The 13,621-nt window shown below is 34.5% G+C and overlaps 1 protein-coding gene and 1 long non-coding RNA gene across 8 annotated transcripts in view; one reads left to right on the top strand and one right to left on the bottom strand.

Moving 5' to 3' along the window:
- LOC100367546 (uncharacterized) overlaps nt 1–13,621 on the bottom strand; it is a 119,779-nt gene that overhangs the window by 67,985 nt on the left and 38,173 nt on the right. Inside the window, exon 1 of one of the 7 annotated variants that reach the window (XM_085495911.1) lies at nt 6,168–6,385. The exons of the other annotated variants lie outside the window; for them this stretch is intronic. Within the exon in view, the coding sequence (XP_085352037.1) occupies nt 6,168–6,207 (40 nt within the window). The 5' untranslated portion in view covers nt 6,208–6,385. Of the gene's footprint in view, nt 1–6,167; nt 6,386–13,621 lie in introns of those variants that run through there. 7 annotated transcript variants of the gene reach the window in all.
- Nucleotides 7,737–8,662, top strand: LOC144364554 (uncharacterized). The gene is made up of 2 exons (XR_013422870.2): nt 7,737–7,941; nt 8,044–8,662. It is a non-coding gene; the product is annotated as an uncharacterized LOC144364554 (long non-coding RNA).

Genomic DNA, 13,621 nt, shown 5'->3' on the forward strand with positions numbered 1-13,621 from the left:
GTAAAGAAATAACAAGAGATTTACACCAACTTAGTGAGATGTGTTTCTATGTTTTGTCCTATGTACACCAATGGAATAATCAGTTCAAGAACCAAATGCTGTGATGATTGAGTTGATCAACAATTTATACAGCCATACAAATTTTACCCAAATAGGCATTAGGCAAATAGGCCAATGGAAAAATACGTGTCTGGTACAAATAATTACAAAATATTTTGATTGCTCAAATGGATTTCAATCCTTTGAGCACTTATGTCACCATTCCCAAATTTTAAACCCACATAGTTTTTTCCATAATTTTTCCGAAATCTTTATTAAGACTTGTAGCCAATTGGAAATTATGTCCATTGGGCTCAAAATTATCAAAATAAACATAGAAAGATTATACAAAAACAGACAAAATTATGGTGCTCAAGTGTTAACATTAAGGAGAACATTTAAGAAAGAAAATACATGGTAGAAACACAACAGAGTAGAAACCTAACCTTTTAGCACAGTCCCTTTATCACCGGTCTCGAAACGTATATTGTCTTAGGGGGGATTAGCGTATTTTATTTTTTGCTTTTAACTGTAATATTTCATATATTTTACAACTTTCTGTTATAGAGGGACTGTGTACAGAGTATTAATTTGCATTTCAAGAAAATAAATTATGTAAATATCATTATTTCTCATAATTATGATGGGATATTCAATGAATGTCACTCTAATGGGGATACCATGTATTTTGTTACATCTTGTCAGCCACTGTGTGACTTCAATAAGATTTTCAGAGCATGTGATACTAGTTACATTTTTGTCCCATTATCTGAGCAGCTTTAAGATTCATTTGACTACTGACACGTCTTCGATATTTTCTACATGTTTGAGTAAACAGATGTACAATAATGAGGTAATTGTATGAAGGATTATGAAACTACAATAACGGGATACACTGGGAGATTCGATCATGCAAACGTGAGGTCGAAGTGACCATGTTGAGACTGAGTGCAAATGCTGTAAATAACGAGCCCCGGTATACGCTAGAATCTGATATCAATGGCGATACTTTGTACGTAACAATAAGATACTCAATACTACTGACTTCTGGCAATCACGTGACTGGTTCTGTTTCTTTTATTGTTCATTGTGATAGATGAAAGAACTGTTACCCCGCGGATAAAATGCATATATATGTAGTCTCACAGATCCTATCAACAACATCAGTTAATTCTAATTGTATTAATTATCACATTTGTAAGTTTTCTAAATACAAATATATCTCTGTCAGTATCTTGAATAAAGAACAATGAGTAGACAACTGCCAAGTGACTAACTTTTAGTGCTCTATAGCACGAAATGTACATTGTTCTGCTAGAAATGTGCAGGGAAAATATATGGTACCTACAACTGTATCTCCCATCAACTCAAAAACAAACTAAGCAGTCCCAGGGTATAACAAATGAGCAACAAAACCTGTCTTATGTGACCACCTTTTCAGCAATTTTTTGCAGATTCACTTTTGTTTAGAGAACCAAATACTAATTACAATTCTGTTTATGAATCAATTTTGTTAATTGTCCAAGTAAAACTTGTTTGATTGTGGTTTGGATGCAACATTACTATCTCATTATTTTGTAGACAAATATTATGTAAGATATATGAATTGGCGACCCATAAAAAAATAGTCCAACATTTGTATAAAAATCACCTGTATATTTAATGAAGTCTATTGGATGGCTGCTATACATAAGTTTGGCTGTATTTTAACACTAGTATGTGCTGTTGTATGCAAATATTGTCTGAAAATATTATTTTCCCACGATGCAATGTGTGAAACAGAGCAAAAACTGAAACACTGAGAGTTGTATAGAGATGTCGTCTAAGGAGGAACGATAAGCTTGGCCACAGATAGAGATGATCTTCAAAAATTTTGTAGTAATTGAAGATAAGTACATTTCTTTCATGTACAATGATCAAAGTCCAATCAAAAAACAATATACCAACAATATATATCAATTATCAAATTCCTATTATATATTATACTCCAACATAATGATGATACCTACATATTTGACAAATTCAGACTGTGAAATAGAATGATTTGGTGATTCAAGAAGTTATAAGACTATCTTGCTTTCACAATATTTTAATGGCAGATGACTTAATATTAACACTAGTTACGTATTTTTACCTAACTTTAAAACGATTCATTCTTATTTTACGCCTTATGCGTGAAATCGAACGAAAAAACAGGACAAACAAAGGTCATAGCGTCGTAGTGGCATTAAACATCGCGTGGGATTCGACAAACAAGAATATTTTGGGGGCATTTCCATGCTTAATAATGTGCTGTCCACATTTGATGATAGGCAATTTCGATTATAAAGTAAGGATATTCAAAAGCAATATTCGTCTATCGACGATCGGCCGGTCGATGTGAGTTACGAAACAAAGAAATTCAAGTTCAAAATCAAATCGTTCAATTTTTGCGGCAGACGTTTGATGCGCGTCTTTCATGCATCTCGCAGTTGAACGGAAAATCACCTATTTCAGTATTTGGATGCCGCTGTTTGCAGAGATATTTTTTTATTTGATCTTCACTCACTTCACTGTTTATAAAAACACTGTATAATACAATGCTTTGATACGAAACGAGACAGAAACAGACACAAGATTTATGGATATGAATGGGCGAATTAAAATTACATACATCTGTTACCGTGGTAACCTATTTTTCACAGGTGTTGCTATAATTAGCATCAATTCATGTCTTTTATAAATGGGTGTGTTAGTATCAACTTGTTGACAGTACCAAACACAATTAATTATTCCAATTCATCAACAGGTCAAATATCAGATTTGGTCTTTTTTACTCAGTTTTGTTCAAGACCTGAATTAGAACAGTCAGAAAACTGATTATTTATATAAAAATTGAAATCAGACTGAAAAATCAAAATTTGACTGATTAAAAATCTACAGAAAGTTTGAATCAATTTAGAACAAATTTTTGGAATGAATTTTTGTTCTTACTCATTTTCTTCCTACATCTAATTTTATTTGAAACAATAAATGAATAAAAGCAGCCTCTCGGCTGAGATAGCTCCGCTGTTAGCAATGCACATTTCAATTAAAGAACAGAAGATATCATTAGAAAATGAACAATATGCATAGTATCAATGCAATGGGACTTGCTGTTTTCAACAAGAATTCAAAAATATCATTTTTCACCATAAATGATTGGGGTTTTTAACACGAAGAAAATATCACTTTTTACCAAAAATGACAAAAATATTCACCAAAATTAGATAATTAAAGATATCATTACAAAATGAACAAATCTGAGAGAGGTCCACATGTAGTACCTATATATGTAATAATATCAAAGCAATTGGACTTGTCGTTTTTAACAAGAAGTTGAAAATATCACTTTTTACCAAAAATGACAAAAATTAGAGAATTGAAGATATGATCATAAAATGAACAAATCTGAGAGAGGTCTACCCAAGGTACATATACACCAAGTATCAAAGCATTCAGGCTTGTAGTTTTCAAGAAGAAGTCGAAAAAGTAAAACATTGACACGGACGCCGGACGCCAGACAATCACTCATATGATAAGCTCCGCTCGACAAAGTCGACAGCGGAGCTAAAAAAAAAAAAATAAATGAATAAATAACAATTTTAAACAAAGAAATAATAATACTGTAGTGCAATAGACAGCACAATAGTTGTGATTCAAGGAGGCACAGACTGAAAGCAGTTTATACATTATTTATAGAACACCTTGTACCGCTGCAAGATGTCTGTTTTTGCACTGCATGAGTCGTTCTGAAGCTCATTGTTCCACAGGATAGGTCAACGTGGTCTTTCAAAGTTCAAACTTAATAAAAGCAATTCATAGTCCCTAGGTAGGAGACGGAATACCAACAGAGCAAGTCCATCTAAGATTACAATGTCAACCCAACAGTCTATCTGGTATTGACAGAAAGGACCGACAAATTCTGTTATTAACTCAAAGTGAAAACAGGTGAACTACAGTACAAGAACTGTATGTTGTTTTGTTTTTTTATTAAAACTGAATTTTCTTGAATACCTTACACACTAGAATAATCTACATATTGGATCTTCGCTGGTTGAGTAAACAAGCAACAAACAAATAATTGCTAAAATGACCAAGTGGAGTAAAATATTTGTAACAGTTTAACATGGGAATTTTATAAAATTTAATTGAATGTATTGAGCAAAATTACAAGATACATCAAACCATTTCTCTTTTTAACAACTTAAAAACATTTGTGGGTTTGTGTTCTCATATTCACTGTTTCTATTTTCAGTGTCGCATGAAGCTATAAACACGTTTTATGTTAAAACCTACCCAAGCAGCAAAATGAACTGAACAACATTGCTATATAATTTTACTTCTATATCTTTTTTTTCAAAAGCCGAGACCTTTCACTGAAAGTGCTTATCTAATTATAGAAACTTTGTTTCCTTTCCCAAAGTTTATTTATATGAACTTATTTCTTTTCTACCTAAACATTTTTTTAAGAAATAACAAATTATATAATTTGGGGGAAACCAAATTCACACGGCATAAAATGGCATAGAATACTGTGGCACAAATACATGTTCATAAAAACTTTGAGCACCTAAATCCTGGATTGTTTCTTAAAGCATATAAGATTAATCTTGATACTCAGAGTTGGTACAAAAGTAGAACTGTTTTCTCTGAACTCCGTGACATATCTAAAGTTGAAAAACTAATCTTTGTATTCAACAGCAGAGAGGATTATTCCGTACATTGTCAGTTTAAGTCTGCAGACACTGATAAACATATATTTAAGAACTTTGCTGCAAACCTGTGGCACAATTTTTTTTCCAGTTTTTGTATTCGATAACTACTGTCAAACATGTCTTTTTCGCGAGCATGTCATTTTAGCGAATTTAGCGAGAAAACTGATTCGCTAATTCAAGATGTGGCTGATGACTTTATTGTAAATTCAAAATGGCCAAGGCTTGGAGATTCGCTAAATCAACATTTCGTTATTACGTCATTTTACCACAATTCGCTAAAATTGCATTTCGCTTTTTCAACATGTTTTACAGTATTCAGACACAAAATGAAATATAGAAAAGATATAGAAAAGATAAAAGAACGGGTGGATTGATAATCAAGTGGAAATGTGCCGGAAGATGAGATAGAAAAAAATGTGACTTTGCTGTCATGCCTAGGTAAGTACTAACACCTGGATTGGTAACGTAGCCCCTATGGGGGTTTGTATTGTGCAAAGCAGAAACTCGTTAAGGTTATGTTATGACTTTTTATTACATGGGGAACTAGCCATACAGATGACAAAAGATCTATTAAATTGTTTCTTTAAAAATTTTAGAAAAGATAAGTGTAGTTTCCGAACTTATAGACTTGGGATTAAAGGTAAAAAACACTGCTAAGTCGAGAGAAAGTCAGTAATTACTGTTTAGGATTCCGAAATCCAAAACTTTTAGAGAATAATTTAGTCCTAGTAGTAGATAAATATCAATAAATCATGGGAATTCATTGAAGCATGGGAAACGTGATGTGTACACACAGACAGAATGCGTAGTGATTTATTTCCAAATAAAGACGCTGGAGAACAGAGGATAGCCTTGTGCACAGGTGACATATACGACCCCATGGACTGACGCTGCTGACACACGGTGCCATACCTGTATACTGAAGCAGACTGTTGTTGTGCTGTCAGTAGGTTTATCTATGTGACCTCACTGAGAGCTGCTGTCACCTCCTATGTCAGTTAAGCCGTACAAATAAAGTACAAATAAAGCGTGTGTTCATGAAGGTAACATTATCGATATTATTACATCAAAGTGCCACTCACGCATGCATGGGTCACCAACAGTAAAAATTCAAACACTAACCGTATAAATTCAAATTGGCCTAAGGTTAGGTTGTTATTGAGTATAAAACCCATGGTACACATGCAGTAAACAATGTGGATTATCTAATAAGATACAGATAAACAGCTGATTTTACAATTCACCACCAATACAGATATATAAAATCAGTGCTATCATGTCAGTGAAATCATCGTATATCTGAATCTGAATCTATCCCTATATGAACACTGTTCCACACAGATGGTGGCAATTAATACGTAAGAGACAGGCAGTAAACTTTAGTGGCCCTACCTGGCTCTTTAGCATCGCTGTCTCGTGTCTGCTCCGACATTGCAATGTCAATGCACTACAGCAACACGGTAAACAACGGAACATACGAGTTCGCACAATTGGACAAACACACAGGAAGTGGCAAGGCCCCGTTTTAGAGAGCCATGTTTGTAGTAATACGCTTCCTGCACCAGTGCCAATACTCAAACCACCAGCAGAGTCTACAATACTTTACATAACAATAACACAAGGCATCAGCATATGACCTGCTCTCAATTTCCCTTATTACAGAAAATGGGCCTGATACTATTCTTCCATGCACATAGACCTATACCACATTAAGTTTCTAGCTATTGTCAAATAAAGTCAACCCCCCCATAGAAATAATTAAATACCCGAGCGTAGTTTACCTTTACAATAAATTCAATACTCTTGTATTCAGCTTGCAACTCTTTTGATAGTTATGTGTCAGCGGTGGTCAAACAAACCAGTCAGCTGGTGTTGAAGGCATACAGGTTGGATCTAACCATGGACAATTGTTCGTGTCACAAACTCAGATTGTTCAGAAGATCTTTAATCTCGCCTGGTACTTTAAGCAGTTGTTGCTCGCTGACAACTACTTCGATATGTATGTAGAGTTCATTTCAGTGTGTTTATTACATATTAGCATTACTGTGCCATTCCAGCTGTGCCATCATGTTATCTTACTCCCACTAGAATAGTTGTCGATATTTTCTGCATCAATTTTTTATTAATAATTTCTCTATTGAATTGCTTTCTTCAATTATAGTGTAATTTTAATTTATTATTAACGAATCACCAAAAGTTATTGAAATGTACACAGATACAGATAATTCGTTCACTGGCACCTATTAAATAGGGATGAAAATGTATTACAATTTTTTTGGTTTAAAAATTGTTACATAATTATTATTTTGTACTTTACCCAGCATAGAACATGTTTTTTTTAAAAAAAAAAAAAACTGTAAAAAAATGGCAAATTTTGAAAACCACGATAAAGCATTAATTTGTGACAAACAACACCAACACAACTTTTTAGATGTGACATTATATTTTTACAATAAGAACAAACCAAAAAATAACTTTTATGTAGTTTTGACGAAGTTTTGGGGCAAAAAGTTGTTTTGTGACCATAATTTTTTTTATCTGTCATTTGTAAATAAAAGAATAAAATTAAATAACATGTTTAAATACATTATTAAAATCTGATCTGTTTTAACCCTTCAAACACATTATCATTATCGCCAAAATTTAGGTGAAACATTTTCCAAATTGTTGAAAAAATAAAAATAAAATGGAAGTAATTATGTAGGTTTAGTTTGTGAATGGTGACATTATAAAGTTGACTTTGGCAATCAAAACATGACAGTGATGGCAAAATTGCTACACGACTGTTCAGTAACAGTTCTATAGTATCAAAAATTTGAATGATGTGTTCAACATATGCAAGAATTTATGTCAGAGATAAAAGAGAATGACCTTCAAGGTCAAATGACAAACCTAACTAACAATGAGGGAGTGAAGGTAGTAAATGTAAGAGCTGTACAGATAGTGCCTAGTGTACCATGCAACTATATTACCTGTGTATAATGTGTGACAGACCTCTCAGCTTAGAACTAAGATTAGTGTCAACTATTTCAATGAATTGAATGGAAGCTGTTAATCCAATCCTGTGATTTAAACATCATTTCTACAGACAAGAATCACCAAAACTACGCATAGATCTGATCAACACATTGTCTTCATTTACAAGACTTAGCAACTCAGACAAAAAGTAGGTATTAAGTCCATGGAGGTAATTTTATGGTATTATAAAGTCTTATTCATTCATTTCCTCAATTTAATTATTTATTTATTTATTTATTTATTCATTCAGTTTAACACTCACACAAATTCCCCTGAGGAGATGGGACTAGAAAAGAGCAGAAGAAAAAAACATGCATGCAGAAACACCAAGACAAGCACAAAAAACAAAAGCCAAAGAACAAGATTGAACTTGTTTGATTTTCAAACCAGCTTTGATAAATTACAGTGACATACAAAAAATACACTAATTTTGAAGTCTAACTATTCAAATGTTCTTCAAGACTTGTACACAGTTGTACACAGATCAGACCTGCTAAGTATTTTTATACTTAAAAATGATTTTTATAAGAGCTATATATTAGGGACTGGTTGCCATGGTGATGTTTATTAGTATATTTCAGCAGTGTTGTTCTTAGTAACTGAAGTCATTTTTATGAACAGTGGGTTAAATAAATCTCATGGTAAAACTGAATGGATTGATGATAAACAAATTTAATTTTCAACAAATATTTCAAAATATGAACATGAACATGAACATATGTAAATTTTTAACGTTATCATTCTTTTGAATCATGGGAGAAGCTCACAGTAAAAACATTTGCATCAAACATAAACACTGCACTACTGGTAAAAGCCAACAAAAACTTTGCCGTACAGGTATTTGATTGGCTGAAGCACACTACACAGAATCACATACAATGTATCATGTAGTTATCTTCCTGCATTTTCTTATTTTAATACTTCTCTTACAGAAAAACAAAATGTATAATGTACATGTATCATACATGAAAAAAAGCTAATCCTTGGAAGTTTTAATTCATGTGACGTCTCTAAGATATACACATATACAGGAGGATTTAATAGTCAAGCACGTAATTCTTATCTAATCCGATGTGGTACAGGTATACCAAACATAGACAGTTTATACATGAATAACCACTCAACCACATATCCTGTGTTATTGTAATGAAATACTTATGACAGTCCATGACATCACCAGTCAGCCTTGGATCCAGTCAACCAACACCATAGCATCACTTTTTGATAATTACTATATTTACAACAAAAAGATTGAGCTCACAAAGTTAATATTACTTGATTTATTGCAGAGGATTAGAAATCATTCATTGAGCATCTACTACATAGAGTAATTAAGTTGGTGTACCTCACCTCAGGTCAACCCCATTAGTCAACGCCACACGATTTACCACCATCTAACAAACAATCCATTGTTTTCAAGTCATTATTATTCTACTAATGTTTAGACCATCAGTTGAGTTAAAAGGTATTGTGAGGTTATCTTGATAGTGCTTACTGACCCTGTGAAACCAAAATGGACTGCTTACTGATGCAGTGCAGCCCATAGTGGAAATGGACTGCTTACCTGTCCCAGGGCAACCGAGATGAACTGTTTACTGACGCAGTGCAGCCCGTAGTGGAGATGGACTGTTTACCTGTCCCAGGGCAACCGAGATGGATTGCTTACTGACGCAGTGCAATTGAGATGGACTGCTTACTGACACAGTGCAACTGAGATGGACTACTTACTGATGCAGTGCAACTGAGATGGACTGCTTACGGACACAGTGCAACTGAGATGCACTGCTTACTGACACAGTGCAACTGAGATGGACTGCTTACCGACACAGTGCAACTGAGATGGACTGCTTACCGACGCAGTGCAACTGAGATGGACTGCTTACCGACGCAGTGCAACTGAGATGGACTGCTTACTGACGCAGTGCAACTGAGATGGACTACTTACTGATGCAGTGCAACTGAGATGGACTGCTTACTGACACAGTGCAACTGAGATGGACTGCTTACCTGTCCCAGGGCAACCAAGATGGACTGCTTACTGACGCAGTGCAACTGAGATGGACTGCTTACTGATGCAGTGAAACTGAGATGGACTGCTTACCTGTCCCAGGGCAACCAAGATGGACTGCTTACTGACGCAGTGCAACTGAGATGGACTGCTTACGGATGCAGTGAAACTGAGATGGACTGCTTACTGACGCAGTGCAACTGAGATGGACTGCTTACCGACACAGTGCAACTGAGATGGACTGCTTACCGACACAGTGCAACTGAGATGGACTGCTTACTGATGCAGTGAAACTGAGATGGACTGCTTACCTGTCCCAGGGCAACCAAGATGGACTGCTTACTGACGCAGTGCAACTGAGATGGACTGCTTACGGATGCAGTGAAACTGAGATGGACTGCTTACTGACGCAGTGCAACTGAGATGGACTGCTTACCGACACAGTGCAACTGAGATGGACTGCTTACCGACACAGTGCAACTGAGATGGACTGCTTACCGACGCAGTGCAACTGAGATGGACTGCTTACTGACGCAGTGCAACTGAGAAGCACTGCTTACTGACACAGTGCAACTGAGATGGACTGCTTATAATCCTTGCATTACATTGAAATCAAATTTAATTCACTGTCTGAATCAAACACAGCGAATAAAGAGGATTCATTAGTAGCATAATTAAGCTTTGTATAATTAGTTGATAAACATATTTGTCACATTTATTGTGATCAGTCAAACTATTAAAGTGATGTTAGGATTTATTTAAACCAATATTTATGTAAAACACAACTGTTAATTAATAACAAAATATTCTATACTTATTTATGAAAACCTTGTTCAGTAGAAAAAGAAAGGCCTGTAGAGCAAGAATCAACTTTTTTTATCTGGTATTGGGATGCGCACATTTCAACCACACTTTGTGTGAGTAACGTCTCTCCAATGACCATATCTTTACGTAGCCTATGGTGGTGTCACAAGCAGTTTTGTCACGACATGTGGGTCATGGTATGTATATTATGAACACTGATTACACTTTTCAGTCAATGACTCAGTCGATGCAAATCAAGATTACTGGTAGCGGTTTTTCGTGAATACAAACTTTTAGAATCATCAGTAGGAAGCTGAGTAAATATCAGTGCTTGGATTGCTTGGAAATGGGGGGGGGGTGTTTACTTTATTGTGAAAACATTTGCAATTTACTTTCGGGACCATTGCCGGTTACCAGTCGTACGTTTTTATTTGCTACTTTGTAAACAACTAATGATATCACAAAAGAAGCATCATCATATTGACATCAAATGTTATTATTATTTATGTACATTTGCCAAGCACACATGCACTTTACTGAAACCAACAAGTATATGAAACCTTCATTTTGCACTACTTACATCAAAGCATGTATAACAACCACCTGTTGCATCTAATAGTGCTCTCGAACTTAGTTTGGGTTACTGGACCTGGCAAAGAATTTTTGATTGGTGAATAACTGACAACAGTGAGTAGAAGCAAAATAATTAATTTTCTAAAATTCCCCCCCCCCCCCCTGTTGGTGTTCGACCAACAAAATTGAGGACTTCAGAAGTGGGTGAATTTCCTATACCATTACACTCATCTTGGGAGCAATTATGTCATAAGAAAAATGGAAAGATGATTTTAATATTCAAAGTGTACACCAACTGCTTACTAAAAATACAATCATTTTATCCAAAATGCAGTCATGGTGTCATTATCTGTGGTTGTAAAATCTGTTTGTTGGGATAAAATCTGTCAATCTTATCTTGAGATGTAAGTACCAGTATAAGATGGCGACACTCTTATGGGTCAGAGGTCAAAAAGTAATAAGTAAATTAAACATTATCTTTTAATTTTTACATACTTGTTATGACTTTTTCAAAATGTGCAAATGTTTTTTTTCATTAATGCATAGTTCAGGGTCCATAGCACCAATAGCCAAATGATTTTCCAGACTTTTCCAGACCTTTTCCCAAAATTTCATGCATTTTTCCCAGACACTTTGACCCTTAATTGAGGCCAACATCATCATCAAAGTTCAAAATAGCAGTTCATATGTGTACAAAAACAATAATTTATTTACAAGTTCATAGCCATGAAGACTTACTTTCAAGGTTCAAACTCTGACCAACAGGCCTTTCTAAAATAACTATGAAGAAATTTAAAAACTTTTTTTTATTTTTCCTGTAATTTAAAGACAACTCAAAGACTTCCCAGACCTCAAAAAATGCAAAGATTTTCAAAAGATTTTTCCAACGCTCTGGACCCTGTAGTTTTATGACAGTATTTTTTTTGGGTTCATATAATTTAGAATTTGAACGTTTAATGAAACAAGGTTAGTAAAAAAAATAATTACATGAAAGACTGCATTCCTTGGCACAGTGTGGCCTAACAAATGAATTCAGGTCAATGCTTACACTAAAATAATGTTTACTTTGTAAAATAGTACTTTGATAAAGGAAGTAGCTATAGTCCGTTTATTCCATTCTTACAACAATGCGTTAAAGACCATTATAAAATTAACAATCAATTAAACTCAGCAGCGAAAATACAAAGTCCAAAGTATATCACGCTCTTAGGAAAACCACATTACATTAAACATTAAAAAATTCATTGAAGCAAGTAAACACATATGTGAGCTGTGATTGGCTGGTTAGGCCAGCCAATGATTATTGGCAGTCATCCTTTATCAACTTATATGATTTGCAAAATTTTTACCAGGTGATGTTTGGTATTTTCTGAATCTTTTTTTTCTAAAATTGTTATGAAAATTTTCATTCCTTTTTTAAATATTGGACCATCCCTAAAAATGTTTAATTTCTTTTGCGTGAATTTATGCCTCTGTCTTATTTTTGAAGATCACTTGCTCAAAACAGCAACTTCACAAAAATTAAGGGAATACAAACTTATATGCCTGAAAGGAGAACTTCAAATAGTTTCATAAATTTGTTTCTTGATGTCAATGTCTGAACATGTAAATGACTAGACTAGCATGAAGAGGACACACTTAGTAAGGTACTCGAAACAAAATATCGGAAACTTGTGGACAAGCACCATGGATATTGGTTCCACTCATGTTACCTGTCAGAAGTCAGACACTTTTTGGCAAGATTCAGGTACACTGGCACCGCTTATCGCAGGTGATGACCCAAAAAGCACTGAAATAATGGTATATTGTCTGCATATATGGAATTTAAAGTGTTCTACCGGAGATAAAGTTCCAATGGATAAACAAGTTTGACACGAGCAAACATCGCTACTCAGTCAACAGAAGTATTTCCTACTAGACTATTATGTTCGTAAAAGCCAGTGGTTCAGCAGCTATTGTGGTGTCTCCGCCGTTTGCCTATTACTGAAGCAGATGTTATAACTACGTCCATTAAAATCATGTGAATGAAACCCAACAACAAACTATTTCTTTTAACGTTGAACACTGTGAACCGCTTACTTTCAGTGTTTACTGCGTCATAGACAACATAATTGTTTTTACATTTGATGACAGAGTAAAATTGTTGTGATTGTAAACAAAAGTCATGTACCTTAAAACGTTTTAATTCCGAAGAGACAAATTTCGCGAGTCAGTGGAAATCATAAATTTTGTTTGTAGCAGTTTCTCTTGGGAAAGGGTACGTCACTAAATGTAAGTGACTTTCACATCAAATCATCAAAAAGTGAAAATCAATCAGTAAATACAGTATCTCATTGTTTACGAACAAAAAGAATGAATGACGAAAAACAATTGACACTAATCCCAGTGACAACCACCTGGGTCTTTAAAACCATAAAATCAACTTTAAACAATACACATTGCT

The sequence above is a fragment of the Saccoglossus kowalevskii genome, chromosome 22, assembly GCF_978046115.1.
Source record: "Saccoglossus kowalevskii chromosome 22, keSacKowa6.1, whole genome shotgun sequence".
In the NCBI taxonomy this organism is placed as follows: Eukaryota; Metazoa; Hemichordata; class Enteropneusta; family Harrimaniidae; genus Saccoglossus; species Saccoglossus kowalevskii.